The sequence below is a fragment of the Sinocyclocheilus grahami genome, unplaced genomic scaffold, assembly GCF_001515645.1.
Source record: "Sinocyclocheilus grahami isolate Dianchi unplaced genomic scaffold, SAMN03320097.WGS_v1.1 scaffold407.1, whole genome shotgun sequence".
NCBI classification, from domain to species: Eukaryota; Metazoa; Chordata; class Actinopteri; order Cypriniformes; family Cyprinidae; genus Sinocyclocheilus; species Sinocyclocheilus grahami.
This window is the reverse complement of record NW_015505586.1, coordinates 660,160-677,907: the sequence shown is the minus strand read 5'-3', so window position 1 is coordinate 677,907 and position 17,748 is coordinate 660,160. Positions and strand designations below refer to the sequence as shown.

Below are 17,748 nucleotides of genomic sequence, written 5' to 3'. Positions count from 1 at the left end.
AAGTGGACAAGACAAACTGGGAATCACACTAGGAAACTATCAACACTAGCTACAGAGCGGTGCTCACGTGCAACAGTCAAGAGCAAAGCAGAAGACGCCCTCTCAAAACCAGGTAAGATCTGAACTGTCATCACACTGAAAAATGCACTTAGACTTTGAGGTGCACATGAAAGAATTTAGGACAGCTGCTGATTTGGATTCAGTTTATATGAGATTGTTCAGTGTTAAGACTATCATTATTGTTCACTACAGGAAGATTGAAATGTAGCATAGTATTTGTACATTTTCTGAAAAAAAAATAGTATGAAAGTTGTCAATAGGATGGCACCCTTTAAAAAGGTACACATTTGTACCTCATTTACACTAACAAGTTGCTATCATGTAGACTAGAGACCGAGGAGCATTCAGTTGTTTGCATATTCAGTGTCTTGCTTTCCAGTTAACTAAACATTATGCTAATTGATATAACCCTAACCTGAAGGAATGAGGTCATCTTTATCAAGAATATTCATAGTAAGTCATGAGAACAATAGTCAGCTAAATGTGACATATGATGCTTAGACTTTGCATCTTGATTGCACTTGAAAAAAGATTGTGATCATTGTGTTTGTTATCATTTCTATAGCACAACAAAAAGTTTAATATTTGTTTCGTTTAATTACTTTTGAACCACACAAGCGAATCAATTTAACTGAGCATACACGCTAAGTCACACTATAGAAATATAGTGATTTTTAAACAAGAGCATGGTGGATGAATTTTGCTGGCCAAAAAAGAGTCTTATATTTCATGTGATTTATTCATATTCATTTACACATGAATAGTAATTAATGAATCTTATTTGTTGGGTATGCTCCTGTTTAGACTTTAAAATATGTAAATAATGTTTAAAATATGTACTTTTAAATAGTTTCAAAGGCCACGCAGTCCAACATTTGAAAGGAATTTAACTTGTCTTCTCTTGTATGTATTTAACAAAGTACAACTCATTTTGCACCAAGTGAAAAAGATGACTAAACACTTTTCAAACATAGTGCTTGAATATTCAAAGTACATTGCAGCTAGTTGGCCTCATTCACAGAGACACATTAAAAACAGATAAGAGCTAATCCTGAGTGCGGCTTCTCTGGAGGATTATGAAGTAGCCTATCGTTACGCTAATCTCCTCTTCCCTGATTAGCTCTAGTGGATTGAAATCTCAGCAGGACAACATACAAACATGAATGGTTTTCCAAACACTATTCTTAATTCAGGGAAGGATGTTGGTACTTTTAATGTTGCTAAATCACACGACTGCCCTCTACAGGCACATTTTACACTCCAACCTGTTCACTTCTCATTTCAGAAAGCCTCAGGTGACTTTCCATAACCATGACAAAGTAAGTTTGTGCATATTCATTTATTCCAACAATTTATAAATACTCTAAATATGAGTCATAAAGACATTCAAAACATCATAATCAACATTTAAATGCATTTAAGACCACCATTTCTCTGTATCCTACAGACTATTCAATATTTTATTCATATTTATGACACCTAGATTAAGCAGGCTTCATGTAATGCTCCTACACCCTGTTCACTAGTAGTATTAAATCTGTAGAAGTCTTTTTGGTCTTCAGTCCTAGTGGATTACCAGATTATAAGAAATCCCTTTTAGAGTGGATTGACAGGATTACCACAAGAGTTTAAAAGTAACAGTGCAGAGTTTAGCATGTGCAGATGACTAATCACCTCATGGAGACTAACATATTAAAAGCATGCAAAAGCAAAAGACATTGTACTCTCATAATGATTATCAATGATTATAATATCAAGATTTTAATGTCGTTTCTACAGGGTTTACAAGAAGACGAGTGGCAATGGTTCGGTAAGGCTCCCTTTATACTGCTTACACTTCCCATTACTTGTCATCTGCTCCAAATGCACATGCTCTCAACCAGGATTGCCAGATCTGAGTATCAAAACTAGCCCAATGACCCTAGCCCAAACATCAAAACTCAAAACATGCCACTCCAAGACCTAAAATAGATATTATGCATTACACCCCTTTTTAAATCACTATATAGGCTAGTAGTAATTATAAAAACTGTTTTATAAAGTACCTCACAGGAGTTCAATGGCTCCCATCCCTCACAAAACTCATCATCTAGCACAGTTTTATCAATAGTAGAATACAATATATCAGTTTAGGCATTTCAGTCAAATATAATTTATGATATATATCAGACCTTTTCATTTTATTCAAGATGTCAAGTTGGGAAAACAACAACCCCCCTCAACGGGAAAAAGCACAGAATTGGCAACCCTGCTCTAAATATATTTATAAGACACAAGCACACGTGATAATCATCTCAGTAATCATTTATTACAGTTATGCCTTTATTTGGGGAGAAGAGACTTTGTGGACCATGTGGAACATGTTGACCCAGTTGGTACGTTCTCGGCTACTTTTACGTTGTTTTACGTAGATTATTCCCTAAGATTGTGGTAAATTTGTAACTTTTTTTTTAATTAAATGTATATATGTATATCTATACACATTACTCTAGTTCAAAAGACTTGTAATTTCCCTCTCAGATGGGGTACTCAAAATTGATCCTTCAGCTCTTAATGGAAGGAAAGGTATGATTTAATCTAAAACATTATCATTATGAAAATTTGTCATTCATTTAATTCATTTAGACACTTCATATAAATTATTACATTTTTTAGTGTGGATACAGCTTGCATGTGCCTTCCGCTATGGCAGAGAGGATCTGGATGTGATTGGAGTTTCCTTCAGAAAAGACATCTGGATAAAGCGCATTCAGATGTATCCTTTTGAGGGAACCAAGCCCCCAAACACACCAATACAGGATGCGCTTTTGAAGAAAGCTGGAGACCAAGGACATCCCTTCACTTTTGATGTAAATTCACATTTATGCATTAGGCATTGTGAAAACAATCAAGGATGTCCTTCATTGGTGTCTCTTCTGTTCTGTCTCAGATTCCAGTACATTTCCCATGCTCAGTGTCCCTTCAGCCAGCACCAGAGGATGCCGGGAAGGTACAGTAGCAGAAAAACATGCATATGTGCAAATACACTCACAAACAGAAAACTATGATTCTCTAATATGTAACATATCTACTTTTACAGCCTTGTGGAGTTGACTATGAAGTCAAAGCCTATATTGCAAATGAAGAAGACGAGACCGATGAAAAAGTTGACAAGAAGTATGTACTGCTTCATTTTAACATAAAGATACTCACCATCAAAATGAATACATTTTTATTCTGATTCCAATATTTCTACCAATAATAGGGACACTTGCCGTCTGATTATTCGTAAAATCCAGTATGCACCAAATCAGCTAGCAGCAGGACCCAAAACCGATCTCAACAAACAGTTTATCACTGCAGACAAACCAATTCATGTGGAGGCCTCCATGGAGAGAGAGGTACAGTGTTTTAAATGCCTGTTGTTGATAATTCATGAAATTGTGATGTTTTCATCATTTGCAGTTCTATGTCTCTTCATTCACTGTTGATTTCTCTCCCTTCAGCTCTACTATCATGGAGATCCCATTCCTATCAAAGTGAAAGTGAATAATGAGACCAGTAAAGTTGTGAAGAAAATCAAAATCAGCAGTAAGTATTTTTATTATTCATATTAGAGAACTAAACAGCCAGTTTTCACCAATTTAAACAACTTAAAAGTCATATATACATATATCCAATCATCAAAAACCTATCTGCTAAGAAAAAACAGAAACCTTTATAGAATTTTTAAGGGTTTTAATGGGGAATTGTATTGGATTTAATTGAAACTTTAATGGTCCTTTGGGTCTCTATTGGTAATTTGTTGCCTTCTATTGGTGGCATGTTAAGAACATTAATTCCTAATGGAATATGGCCCAAAACAAAACACACTACTGGACAGTGTTGCCAGGTCTATGTAACAAAACCAGCCCAAAGGTCAGTTTCACAGGAAAACCACGTGTTTGTTTTGGTTTGAGATGCGGTATTCCCTTGTGAATAGCTATCTAATGGTTAAAAATCGTACATAGCACCTTTAAGAATGATTCATTATTGATTATAACTAGAAGTATGTGTTTCACACAATGATCCACAATAAACTTGAACTCATTGTATGTTTCAGTTCACCAAATTACAGATGTACTGCTTTACTCAGTGGACAAATACGACAAATGTGTTCTGAATGAAGAATTTGCGTGAGTGCACAGAACTTCACATCACATTTGTGAATTTGACTGAGAATTTTTAGTATTCTTTTTGTAGCACATTTAATAAATAATGTTGAATAATATCATACTCAAATAATATCATAATTGTTCACATTTTTCATATCTTTAAAAAAAATAGTTTGTTTTTGATTGTTCTTGAGAGGTGAACAAACCCCTTTTTGTAACAGGGATCAAATTAATGGGAACTCCACCTTCGAGAAGGAATATAGAGTCACTCCTCTGCTTGCCAATAACAAAGAGAAACGTGGTCTTTCACTGGATGGCAAACTGAAAGATGAAGACACCAACTTGGCTTCTTCAACAATGTCAGTTAATCGTTATTACAACATTTGAGTATATCCTTAAATTGGTAGTTGGAAAATATAAAAGTCATCGGTATTAGATTAGATTTTCATGCTCATAGTCCATATAACATCTCTGTATTTTTATACACTACACTCTTAAAAATAAAGGTGCTTCATGATGCCATAGAAGAAACTTTTTGTCTAAAAGGTTCCATAAAGAACCTTTAACATCTGAAGAACCTTTCTGTTTCACAAAAGGTTCTTTGTGGTGAAAGAAGGTTCTTCAGATTACAAAAAGGTAAGAAAGAGATGGTTCTTTAAAGAACCTTTGACTGAATGGTTCTTTGTGGAACCAAAAATGGTTCTTCTATGGCATCGCTTGAAGAACCTTTTGAAGCACCTTTATTTTTAAGAGTGTATAAAAAAACTTTTATTTATAAAAAATGCAAGGCAGATAAACAAGGTGACTTTTCTGAATCTCTGTATCTCTCTGCAGTCTGCTACCCAACATGGATAAACAAATACAAGGCCTTGTTGTTTCCTACAAAATTAAGGTTACCCTGATGATGGGAGGTGGTCTCTTGGGAAGCCTAACATTAAGGTTTGAATCTTTACATTTCATCTCAATGTCTCAGTGAAGAGTCATAGAGAGCATTTTACCTCCTTCTTTCTCTAATGACTTTTGCTGTGTTAAGGAAGATCTTTCCTGTGATAATTTCCAAACTATACGTAACGAGGAACCGTCTGCTTAGTTACCTTGTCATTAACCAACAATGAAAATAAATCCAGCATTACACGGTGTGATGTGGTTTACCATTGTGAACAGTGAAAGTACTCAAGACATGTTTATCTTCCGTACACAGTGATATTACCGCTGAACTCCCCTTGATTCTGATGTCACCTAAACCAGCAGGTGAGGTTTCTGTTCTTTTATATCTAAAATGAGGGGGGCTTGTGTTTGTGAGGTATATACAGCCCAGTTTTCCAAGGATAGTTTTGTATTTGTGACCACAACATATTTTAAATTTCAAGTAATACAAATTGTACCCTGTTTATAAAGTGGTACTGCTATGAAACATTCTAAAGAGCATAATTTTCTTGTTTTCTAACTGCATCCTTGTGCATTCTCAAATTGAGCAGAAGTGTAAGTATCAATGTAAACTTTTTTTCCCATGTTGAGAAAGAATGTTAAACTTCTTTTTGTTTTCATTTTGAATCTTAGACTCTGAGGCTTTAACAAAAATGAAACTTTTTTTTAAAATCCAGGACTGATATCAACCTTGAATAGACTCTACAGCCAGCGACGGAGAGGAGCAAGTCAGAAGGAGAGACACTCAGGAATAGATGCAGATTACAAACAACTTCATTTCATGAACCATAGACTATAGATGCTTCCTTGTTGCAAATACCTGTGTAAAAGGAATTAGCTGTATAATGTTAAAAAGGTACACTACTCAGTGACACTGAAATGTCATGTTTATTTCTTCTGCCTTTATCATGGGAGCTCAGATTAATGTTTTAGTTTCTTTTTGTATGTGAATGTAAAAAATTAAAGAGTAATGAACAACTTACGATAAATGTATTATCATATATGTAGGCCTATTAAATTGTATTTGTTTTTCTGTCTGTGGTGATGGTGGAAATGAATAAACATTGGACCACTATCAAAGTCTTTCCTCATCCTTCATCATGACTTTATATAGAAGCAGGGGATCTTTTTTTTTTTTATATATCATCCTAAAATTACACCCACTATAATATACATAGTTCTTCTTCTTCTTCTTCTTCTTCTTCTTCTTCTTCTTCTTCTTCTTCTTCTTCTGTGATTTGCGGCAGCTTAGACGCTTCAAAGGCGTATTGCTGCCCTCCTCAGTTCATCTGAAGAACTCCATCTCATAGATTAAATCCTCAAATAAAGACCAGTGTGGAGTAAAAAACTTAGTACAACCTTTGTTGTTCATATTCCTTATTTTCCAAGAATCTACTTTAAAGGTAAATATGAGACTCCGGATTCCAACAGATCAGAACACATATTCTGTTCTGCATTGGTGTATCATAATATAATTGGGCCGTGTGAAGTTCCCAGCATGCACTGCGCGCACTACGTTGTTAGCTGCTGGCTACCGTCAAACACCGGGATGATCAGACCTCATTCACCGGGCCCGTGTGTTTCAAGTAAACCCGCTGGTCTTCGGTATTGGAACTGTAATATCGATGATTACCGGCAGCAGAACGAGAGTGACAAGCAGTGGTCCGCTAGACGTCAGTTCATTGTGAAACACATTGAAGAGTTCGAGGGAAATGCTCTTGATAAGCTACTGGCCCTGTCGATGGTCTGGGTTAACCATGTTTTCATGGGATGCAGGTGGGGATTGGATTGAATGGGATGTTTAACTGTTTTTGGTGGGAGTTCGGGTGAATACTTATATCACAGAAGTCCTGGTCAAGTTTATTTTATGTCATATTTATACAGACCATTTTAATTGCAAAGTTATACATGTGAGTGATTCTATAATTGCAGGTACATTTGGTGTCCGAAGTCTATTTTTTTTTCAAATGGTTATATTTTTAATTATTTTAATACGGTGTTACTCATTGTTATGAATTACAAGATGTTACAGTCCATAACAATATCATATTTTTTTGCAAAAAGTGTCTTAAATAGCTGAAAATCATGATTTCTTGTTGTCTGAATTAGTCAGTGCATTTTTTCCATTATGTATCATTGTGTAATCAAAATATTTTATTGTCCTTTTTTTTTTGTTGCAGTATTTCATTCATTTTATTTATAAAAGCCCTAAAGAGTTATTTACCTAATTCTACAACTTAATTAAAAAAAAAAAAAATAAAAATTCTTATAAAAATGTGTGTCCGTAAAACTTGCGTCAACTCTGTTACCGTACCATACTTTGCCTTTAAATTAGTGCAATTATCTCCCACAACTATGTAAGATACAGGAAATTGTCACTTTCCCTCACTGTTAAGATCTGAAGCACTGAAAAGTCTGTGCTCTCTCTAAGAAAATATTTTATTCTAAAAAGTTCTTACACCAAGAGTTATTTTATAAAGTGTCAAATCAGTTACCACAATATCAAAAGGAAAACAGATTTTTTTTTCATTTTTCACACTTTTTTTTTCATTTTTCATGATTTCATTAGTGCCATGTGCTCTTAGCATTTATGCTAGCAAGTGGAGTTTTGGGCAAAAAATAAAGAAAATTGTCAATTCTGTTTGTCAAACTCTGTTACCAAGGTAGAGTAACAATGCTGACAGTGCGGTAACAGAATTGACAGTCCATCGGACAATTCTGTTACTTAAAGGGTCAACTCTGTTTATGAACTATTTTCACAAAAAACAATAAAATTGTTATTAAAAATCTAATAAACATTAATTTATTTGTGCGCCCTTATAATATTTCAACAACATCTCTTTTTTTTTACTGGATATTGTATACAATACATTTTCAGATTAAAAATATTTGCTCCAAGTGGACGGTTCTGTGAAGACATAGGTATTTTTTTTTATTTTTAAGGTATGCATAGGTGAAATATTATCTCAGTTTCAAGTGATGGAATGTAAGGACTGTTTGTCTAATGAAACAAGAAGGATTTTTCCTGTTGTGATTTATTGTTATTTCTACACATTGGCTAATTTGTCTGTAACAGAGTTGACAAACAATACCATAAAGAAATGTTTTTTCATTAAAAGTAAAAAAAAAAAAAAGGAAGTAATTTGTGTTTGGCAAACACTGAATTATTAAAATGAAATACGTTTTCAATAAGATACTGAAAAAAAATCTGTTAGTGAAAACTTTTTTTTTCTTAACTTTCTGCAATGCCAAATGTATCTCCAATTATAGAATCACCCATAAGTAATGCCTACCAAAGCATGTCGTCAACATTATGGCTGTTCTTTCTTGGGCCAGCTATGGCTCCCAACTGATGCACAAGGTGCTAGAGATGGCAGAAGGGATTGATGTTGGCGAAATGCCCTCGTATGAACTAGTTCCAAACGCTGAAGCAAAAAAGAGGCCATATTCATCTAATGGAAGTAAGTCTATAAATTCTTGAAATCCGTCTAAACTAAATTATAAACTAAATTATAAGTAATCATATTTGCATGCAAATGGGTATTTTAATCATGTATTCTTTCATATCTCAGGTGAAGAGCCCATGAAGAAGATGCCTGTGTCAAAATTCACATCCAGACCTCGATTTGAACCGGTACACTTTGTAAGTGGTGGAAGCAGCGGCAGTGGAATCGGAGAAACGGATGAAAAAGAAAACGAGAAGGAGCGCAGGAGGAGTGAGATGAATGACGTAAGACAAAGGGAACCAGATCATCCGCCATATAACGGTAACCGTGGCAACAGCTCCTCTTTCTCCTTGGGCTCCCTTGAGACCGGGAGGTACGGTTATGATTCTTGTCCTGAGCACAAAAGTAAGGATGTGGCCTCGACCAGCACAAGTGGGCTTGGCTATGGCAGCAGAGGGTCCACCCCGAATTTCATGGGCAAAGTGCAGCAGGAGTACACCGCTAGATATGAGGCGCATACTGCCAGACAATCGGACTCATACTCACAGGCAGGCCGAGCTGATGGATACGGAGGTTCTGGACAGTCTGGAGCCTGGGATAGCGGATGGCGTGGACTGGGATTTGGACATCAGGATAGGCCGACCTCCAGCAAGGCTTTCAGCAGGGTATACGACGGTCCAAGCAGAGGCAGCTCTGGCCTTCTCCCAACACCTTCACTGCCGTCTTCTATCCCCACATCAACAACTGATGAAAAACAGAGGCTGATTACCAGAGTATCATCGGCCGTTGCCGTTACCCTGAGAGATCCTGCGTTCATGAGTGGACCCGACACGCCAAACTACAATTTCATGCTCAGCCGCAGCATTCAGGCTTGCAAGACAAACCCAGAGTACATCTATGTTAATTTAAGAGATATTCCACCCGCCGACCTTCCTAAAAACAGAAAAGTACCCTCTGAAGGATATGCATGTGAACTGAGGTGTCAGTCTGTGTACCTTGCCACTGGGTACTCTGGGAGCAAAAACGGTGCCAGAGACCGAGCATCAGAACAGGCCGTCAAACTGTTCATGAGGCCGGTGGAAATTCGTGTCCTGCAACGGCAGTACAAGCGTACTTACATTAATGACATGGTGGTGTGCCAGGTAAACACTGCAAACCCAATCCTTCCCCCACCTCTTCGCAACCCTGAGGACAAGCCTCCCCCTAGTACCAAGGGCCAGTATGAGCCTGACCAAAGCAAACACTGGACAGAATTTGTAATCATGGAGAACGCACACGATGCCATCTGTATGCTTAACAACTCGGCTGCGTTCAACCGCATGAAAGTTGATTATACTTTTGACCCGGTTCCCAACAGCAATTTATGGCTCTGTAGTGTGTACTTACAGGATGAGCTGGTGGCGCAAGCCAGAGGGACCAAGAAGAGCTCAAAACACGCAGCGGCGGAGGAGGCGGTAAGGAAGTTGCGAATGAACCAGGCTGCTCGTCAACAAGAGCAACAACAGCAGCAGAATTTTTCTGGAGGGAACCACACTTCAGACCAGCCTGGTATTCGCTACGCCCAGCAAAGCAACAAGAAAGCGCAGCTAGGTGAATTGGTCATCCTTGAAAACTCCGATAACGCTATTTGCATAATAAATGACACTGCTCAATTTAATAAAGTGCTTGCTGACTACAAGTTCACGGTTCTGCCGGACCATCGCTGGCGGTGTGAAGTTTACCTCGACGGTCAGTATGTGGCTGCAGGCCTTGGACCCAAAAAGACAGTGAAGCACATTGCAGCAGAGGAGGCCCTCGCCACACTTCGGCGCACACAAGCTGTGGTGAAGTCCAACCTCAGGAAGGAGGGCCACGTGGATGCAATTTCCCGAAATCAAATCATGGCTCGTTCTGACGAGGAATCCATGCGGCAGGAGATCAAGGAGGACAACATTGGTAACCAGCTACTCCGGAAGATGGGCTGGACAGGTGGTGGTTTGGGAAGAGAAGGAGAGGGCATTGCTGAGCCCATCAAGGTCAAAGAGCAGTTTACCAGGGAAGGACTCGGTATGGACATGGACAGGCACAGTAATCAGCTGACTAAGCGCGATATTGAGGAAATAATTCGGAATTATGCCAGTTCTGACCGTCAAGATGACCTGCGCTTCTCCACAGAGCTCAACAATGAAGAGCGCCGGCAGATACACCAAGTATCCCAAAGATACGGGCTGCGCAGCAAATCATACGGACAGGGTCGACAGCGCTTCCTCGTGGTTAGCCGCAGAGTTCAGAAGGAACAGCTGATTGGTCAGCTACTGCAAGAGGGGCAGGTGGGACGATATGAACTGGTGAAACCTCAGGCTTCACAATGACTAGGCTCAACAGGCCTCTGAGAAACCAACAGATGACCATTAATAAAAGCAAAGCGGTTTTACTTGTTACTTCTGTTAATTTGTTTCCAAAAAGTGTAAACTATTTTTTTTAAAAACCGAAGGTGGACTGAAGCCTGGAAAATCTGTCAGTTCTCAATGACAACAGTGTGTATCCTTCGCCACTCTTTACCATGCATTTCTGTACAGTTCGTCCAGATTTGCTGTTGGTTAGTTTGAGACCATATGATGAACACACATCACTAACTAAATTTGTCATATCACATGGATATTAGTGGGGCCTTTTGGCAGCATGTGCTCCTCTCTGAAATGACATTCCATTTTACATTTTCACAATGGACAATATATCATTCACTCTGTGTCATTCATCTGTTGTAAGATAAACACTTGAAATATGAAAATAATCTTTAAGTAATTACAAAACGGTATATTTTTTGTCATTTTCTGGTTGTTGATTGTAGAATTAAATATTTATCTCAACCTTAAATCTTTCAACTCCCTGTCTGGCAAATGCCTAAGCAGCAATCCCTGTGACGTTGTTTGCCATTGCGAATACTGTCAACCAGTCTGCTTGTAATGACATTAAATTTAGTTTGGTCATTGTCCATTTCCTAGTTCATTTAATGAAATGTAAATGCTTATCTTTGTTCAAGAACAAACACTATAGAGTTAATTTTACTGTTTATTTACAAGAAGTGAGAAAATGTACAGTTTCTTACATGGGTTACTAGTGCAAATCCGACACACTTGGTAAATTAGGGAAAAAATGAAGATTATCTTAAATGGATACTGCATGACAGCATCACATCCATATGGTTGGAGAAGCAATTTAATGTGAAAATAAACGGCACTTTAATGGAACTTAAGAAAACGAGCAAAATAACCATGCATCTAGGGTGCAACAGACACAAAATAGTGAATACAGAAAAAAGAAAAGCAACACGCACTCAACTATGCCAATTTGTAATATTCTGAATCCCAGGCCTCAGGCATGGGGCGTTGTGGGACAGACAGATCACTGTGTGCCTTCAAACAACTACACAGTGTCAATAGGCAACACCTTAAACAGTATGAACCACTTAATTAAAAGAACAAATCACTTGAACTTGATTAAAAAGGGCCATTTCCAACATTTGGTACATTACACTTTTCAAACTGGTTTTCCAAGTGCCGTTATAAAGGCATGTTTCTGAAACATGTAAGCTTTCCATAAAAGACAATATATATGCTAACCAACATCCATCTTTAATGTCCTTGCAGTTTCATTTGGAACTCTGAACGACACATTAAGTGGCATTCAGTATGACACTTTTGCAGAGACTCAAAGAAATCAATCTCTGGATTCAAAACTTGGGATTCATACTGAAAACAGCAACCAACATGTTAATACCCAAAATGAAATCAGCCCACAGTGTAGGAGCAACTCAAAAATGAGGGCAGGCCAAATAAAAGCAAGTAACCCTAGCAACAATATTTTGTAAAACTAAGGTTTATCCTTATCCAGGGTAAGGTTCTGCATGAAGAGAGAGACCACAACACAACAGCACTCTAATCTTGCAACAGCTACAGAACAGACAATTCTACCGAGTACATGGAGAATGATTCAAAACATGATGTGTTTTATTTTATTTCTTTGCAAGGTGGTTTTCCTCTTGTTGGCAAGGCGGACTATTGTTCGTATGTGAACTGTAAGGAGGGTCAACAGTCACGCCAGCTCTGTTCCACAATGGCCGACACACGCTTCTCATACTCTCTCTTGTTTTCCTGATACAGCTGAGCTGCCTGGCTGTTGGCAGGGCTGTTTGGGTTTGGCTCATCCAGTAAAGACTGTGACAATGAAAGGTATGTTAACAACCCGAATAATGTACTAAAATTTTTTATAAAAAACATCAAAAAGGCATAAAGAAAAGTTTCAAAGAAGAAAAAGAAAGTCATGTTAATTAGATTCAAAATTCCAGACTTCTCTTTAGATTTTAAATTCACAATATTGAATTTACAATTTGTTACATTCCCAATACTACAAACTAGTGTTGTCACAGTACCAACATTTCAGCAGTCGGTATTAATACCACAGTAGGGCTGTGCAATTAATCACATGCGATTGTCAAGCGCATCTCATCACTAAAGCCGGTTCAGTGATCGGTAGTAAATCGCCATTACCTGCTTTCAGATGGAGCGGCATTTACTACACAGAGCTGTAGTTCACTGACAAGCTAGGCAATATCGCGTTCATAATCGAATGTGATTAATCTGTGATTATGAACGCGATATTGTCTAATTGTCTGAACTACGGCTCTGTGTAGTGAATGCCGCTCAATCTGAATGCAGGTGATGGAGATTTACTACTAATCACAGAACCGGCTTTCCTGACGAGATGCGCATGACAATCGCATGCGATTAATTGCACAGCCCTATACCACAGTAAATTTCACAGTTTTTGGTACCATAGCAAAAACTATTTGTAGCATGTACCCTTAAAATATTTTTCAATCGAGTAAACATTGCTTTAAAAAGGTCAAGTGAAAAGTAATACAATTAAAAACAAAGAAATGTATTGTATAGAACAAGTGGCAAATCTTACAAGATCTATTTTGGCATATCAGATTTTTTGTTTGTCCCATCCACTGCTATGGTTATCACGGAGACAATCATTGCAATTTCGGATTCAGTCCCACATTTAAATAGTTTGCACTCTTGCCAAAACTCCCATTATAATCAATAAATATATCTACACTGCACAATTAATCTATTATTTACATGGTCATAATGAAAGCACACTCTCTAACTCTCTAACGTCTGATTGATCGGAGTGTTCACACGTGTCACCAGTCCTATAGAATGTCTATCATTACATTTTTTAAAAATTCAGTATTGACTTAGTACCGAAGTACTGGTACTTTTGACTACTACAAACTAGGGCTGTGTGATTTGGGGGAAAATATCAAATTGCAATTTTTTTTGACATATTGCGATTTGATTTGCGATTTTAAATTTGCAAAGTCAAGCTTCAGCTCAATATTATCAATAATGTGCAGCACAATATGGGTATCATTACCCTGCTGAAAAAAACAACAGAAACCATCACAGAAATTCTTATAGTTTCCATTAAACCATTACAAAATTCCTTTTTGTTTTGGGCATTATTCCAATAGGAATTACTGTTGTTCTATTGGTTGCCATCTGCCAGATTACATCCCACCAATAGAATCCATCAAATAGACACCATTATAGTTTACATTAAAATTAATACAATTCCTATTATAACCCTGAAATCCATTAAATTTGTTATTGTGTTTTGGGAGGGGTTCTATTGTTTTTTTCTTCAGCAGGCAATATTATTAAACTACTTTTACAGAATTATGAGAAAATGTACAGTTTCTTACATGGGTTACTAGTGCAAATCCGACACACTTGGTAAATTAGGGAAAAAATGAAGATTATCTTAAATGGATACTGCATGACAGCATCACATCCATATGTTTGGAGAAGCAATTTAATGTAAAAATAAACGGCACTTTAATGGAACTTAAGAAAACAAGCAAAATAACAATGCATCTGGGGTGCAAGACACAAAATAATGAATACAGGGAAGGAGGGAGAAGCAATACACTCTATGCCAATTTGTAATATTCTGACTCCCAGGCCTTAGGCATGGGGCTTTGTGGGACAGACAGATCACGGTGTACCTTCGAACAATTACTGCTGACAAACTGGCACACAGTGTCAATAGGCAACACGTGAACTGCTTAATTAAAAGAACAAAGCACTTGCACTTGATAAAAAAGGGCCAATTCCAACATCTGGTACATTACAATTTTCAAGCTGGTTTTAAAAGGTCAGGTTTTCCAAGTGCAGTTATAAAGGCATGTTTCTGAAACATCTAAGCTTTCCGTACAAGACAATATATCATCCATCTTTAATGTTCTTGCAGTTTAATTTGGAACTCTGAAAGACACATTAAGCGACATTCGGTATGACACTTTTGCAGAGACGCAAAGAAATCACTCTCAACCAACATGTTAATACCCAAAATGAAATCAGCCCACAGTGTAGGAGCAACTCAAAAATGAGGGCAGGCCAAATAAAAGCAAGTAACCCTAGCAACAATATTTTGTAAAACTAAGGTTTATCCTTATCCAGGGTAAGGTTCTGCATGAAGAGAGAGACCACAACACAACAGCACTCTAATCTTGCAACAGCTACAGAACAGACAATTCTACCGAGTACATGGAGAATGATTCAAAACATGATGTGTTTTATTTTATTTCTTTGCAAGGTGGTTTTCCTCTTGTTGGCAAGGCGGACTATTGTTCGTATGTGAACTGTAAGGAGGGTCAACAGTCACGCCAGCTCTGTTCCACAATGGCCGACACACGCTTCTCATACTCTCTCTTGTTTTCCTGATACAGCTGAGCTGCCTGGCTGTTGGCAGGGCTGTTTGGGTTTGGCTCATCCAGTAAAGACTGTGACAATGAAAGGTATGTTAACAACCCGAATAATGTACTAAAATTTTTTATAAAAAACATCAAAAAGGCATAAAGAAAAGTTTCAAAGAAGAAAAAGAAAGTCATGTTAATTAGATTCAAAATTCCAGACTTCTCTTTAGATTTTAAATTCACAATATTGAATTTACAATTTGTTACATTCCCAATACTACAAACTAGTGTTGTCACAGTACCAACATTTCAGCAGTCGGTATTAATACCACAGTAGGGCTGTGCAATTAATCACATGCGATTGTCAAGCGCATCTCATCACTAAAGCCGGTTCAGTGATCGGTAGTAAATCGCCATTACCTGCTTTCAGATGGAGCGGCATTTACTACACAGAGCTGTAGTTCACTGACAAGCTAGGCAATATCGCGTTCATAATCGAATGTGATTAATCTGTGATTATGAACGCGATATTGTCTAATTGTCTGAACTACGGCTCTGTGTAGTGAATGCCGCTCAATCTGAATGCAGGTGATGGAGATTTACTACTAATCACAGAACCGGCTTTCCTGACGAGATGCGCATGACAATCGCATGCGATTAATTGCACAGCCCTATACCACAGTAAATTTCACAGTTTTTGGTACCATAGCAAAAACTATTTGTAGCATGTACCCTTAAAATATTTTTCAATCGAGTAAACATTGCTTTAAAAAGGTCAAGTGAAAAGTAATACAATTAAAAACAAAGAAATGTATTGTATAGAACAAGTGGCAAATCTTACAAGATCTATTTTGGCATATCAGATTTTTTGTTTGTCCCATCCACTGCTATGGTTATCACGGAGACAATCATTGCAATTTCGGATTCAGTCCCACATTTAAATAGTTTGCACTCTTGCCAAAACTCCCATTATAATCAATAAATATATCTACACTGCACAATTAATCTATTATTTACATGGTCATAATGAAAGCACACTCTCTAACTCTCTAACGTCTGATTGATCGGAGTGTTCACACGTGTCACCAGTCCTATAGAATGTCTATCATTACATTTTTTAAAAATTCAGTATTGACTTAGTACCGAAGTACTGGTACTTTTGACTACTACAAACTAGGGCTGTGTGATTTGGGGGAAAATATCAAATTGCAATTTTTTTTGACATATTGCGATTTGATTTGCGATTTTAAATTTGCAAAGTCAAGCTTCAGCTCAATATTATCAATAATGTGCAGCACAATATGGGTATCATTACCCTGCTGAAAAAAACAACAGAAACCATCACAGAAATTCTTATAGTTTCCATTAAACCATTACAAAATTCCTTTTTGTTTTGGGCATTATTCCAATAGGAATTACTGTTGTTCTATTGGTTGCCATCTGCCAGATTACATCCCACCAATAGAATCCATCAAATAGACACCATTATAGTTTACATTAAAATTAATACAATTCCTATTATAACCCTGAAATCCATTAAATTTGTTATTGTGTTTTGGGAGGGGTTCTATTGTTTTTTTCTTCAGCAGGCAATATTATTAAACTACTTTTACAGAATTAAATTAATTACTGAATTTCACAGAAAATATTTGTTTATTTTTTATAAATGTAATATTAATATTAATTAGAACATTTATATTAATTAGAAAAAATGTTTAACTTTGGTTTTCGTCTGTATCGCGTACCTTGTCAGTGTCGTGCGCTTTGCTTGGCCATTTGTTGGGATAAACAGGAAAGTGCGTCCAGCTGAATTCAATTTGAGTTTTGTTAAACGAATGAAAAAGAAGCTTAGTTTACCGCGGAAGCGGTCGTGTGAAGACCAAAGAGTGTAAAGACCATCGACTCTACCGTGCGACTCCACCGGGCAGGACACCAGCAAAGGACATAAGTATCGCTTTTTATCTCTCCTCTTTCCACTTCTGTTTCAGTTTTTTATAATCTGCTTCTTACTGAGTCAGTAAGTTGTTGTTATTTTAACATGTGTGTTTGCCTCAGTGTTATTTTTTTAGGATTACTGATTAACTAATGTACTTTGATTTGTATTAGTTATCTATTTAAGTTTTAGTAGTTGTTTTTTTGGTGTTTGGCTTAGTGTTATGTTGGAATCATTATTATACTCATACCTTTTGTTCTTTTAATATTTTTGAATTGTTTTTAGCTTTATTTTTTTGTTTTCATTTAAATGTTTTAGTTTTGAAATGTATGCACTTGTCATTTTTATTTAATTTCTTTTATTTTCTTAAAAGCGTTTAGCTTTTAGTTTTAAATTACTTTTTCTGATTTGTGTATGTTTGAATTGTTTTTAGCTTTATTTTTTTGTTTTCATTTAAATGTTTTAGTTTTGAAATGTTGTTGTATGCATTTGTCATTTTTATTT

At 36.9% G+C, this 17,748-nt stretch overlaps 3 protein-coding genes and 1 long non-coding RNA gene across 4 annotated transcripts in view; 2 read left to right on the top strand and 2 right to left on the bottom strand.

Moving 5' to 3' along the window:
* Window positions 1-17: 17 nt before the first annotated feature.
* arr3b (arrestin 3b, retinal (X-arrestin)) lies at window positions 18-6,195 on the top strand. The gene is made up of 16 exons (XM_016232160.1): window positions 18-112; window positions 1,346-1,379; window positions 1,840-1,870; window positions 2,375-2,435; window positions 2,581-2,625; window positions 2,716-2,909; window positions 2,990-3,049; window positions 3,140-3,216; window positions 3,305-3,440; window positions 3,546-3,630; window positions 4,142-4,214; window positions 4,415-4,552; window positions 5,028-5,132; window positions 5,395-5,444; window positions 5,672-5,675; window positions 5,798-6,195. Exons 2-16 carry the CDS (start codon window positions 1,372-1,374, stop codon window positions 5,817-5,819), a joined length of 1,089 nt encoding a protein of 362 aa, XP_016087646.1. The 5' UTR covers window positions 18-112; window positions 1,346-1,371; the 3' UTR covers window positions 5,820-6,195.
* Window positions 6,196-6,638: 443 nt separating this feature from the next.
* Window positions 6,639-11,541, top strand: nkrf (NFKB repressing factor). Its single transcript, XM_016232156.1, has 3 exons — window positions 6,639-6,896; window positions 8,457-8,581; window positions 8,693-11,541. Exons 1-3 carry the CDS (start codon window positions 6,670-6,672, stop codon window positions 10,915-10,917), a joined length of 2,577 nt encoding a protein of 858 aa, XP_016087642.1. The 5' UTR covers window positions 6,639-6,669; the 3' UTR covers window positions 10,918-11,541.
* LOC107550781 (uncharacterized) lies at window positions 7,949-13,922 on the bottom strand. Its single transcript, XR_001604701.1, has 3 exons — window positions 13,843-13,922; window positions 13,227-13,228; window positions 7,949-7,959 (listed from the first exon to the last, which is right to left on the bottom strand). It is a non-coding gene; the product is annotated as an uncharacterized lncRNA (long non-coding RNA).
* Window positions 13,923-14,309: 387 nt separating this feature from the next.
* The window catches only part of ube2a (ubiquitin-conjugating enzyme E2A (RAD6 homolog)), a 6,879-nt gene continuing 3,440 nt past the window's right edge, over window positions 14,310-17,748 (bottom strand). Inside the window, exon 6 of the mRNA XM_016232159.1 lies at window positions 14,310-15,398. Within this exon, the coding sequence (XP_016087645.1) occupies window positions 15,270-15,398 (129 nt within the window). The 3' untranslated portion in view covers window positions 14,310-15,269. The remainder of the gene's footprint in view (window positions 15,399-17,748) is intronic.

Coding starts and splice junctions, on each gene's coding strand:
- arr3b (XM_016232160.1), top strand. Junction 2,436..2,580: donor GGAACATGTTGACCCAGTTG/GTACGTTCTCGG, acceptor TTTCCCTCTCAG/ATGGGGTACTCAAAATTGAT. Junction 5,133..5,394: donor TTGGGAAGCCTAACATTAAG/GTTTGAATCTTT, acceptor TTCCGTACACAG/TGATATTACCGCTGAACTCC.
- nkrf (XM_016232156.1), top strand. CDS start 6,670: ATGATCAGACCTCATTCACCGGGCCCGTGTGTTTCAAGTAAACCCGCT. Junction 6,897..8,456: donor CATGTTTTCATGGGATGCAG/GTGGGGATTGGA, acceptor TTCTTGGGCCAG/CTATGGCTCCCAACTGATGC. Junction 8,582..8,692: donor GCCATATTCATCTAATGGAA/GTAAGTCTATAA, acceptor TTCATATCTCAG/GTGAAGAGCCCATGAAGAAG.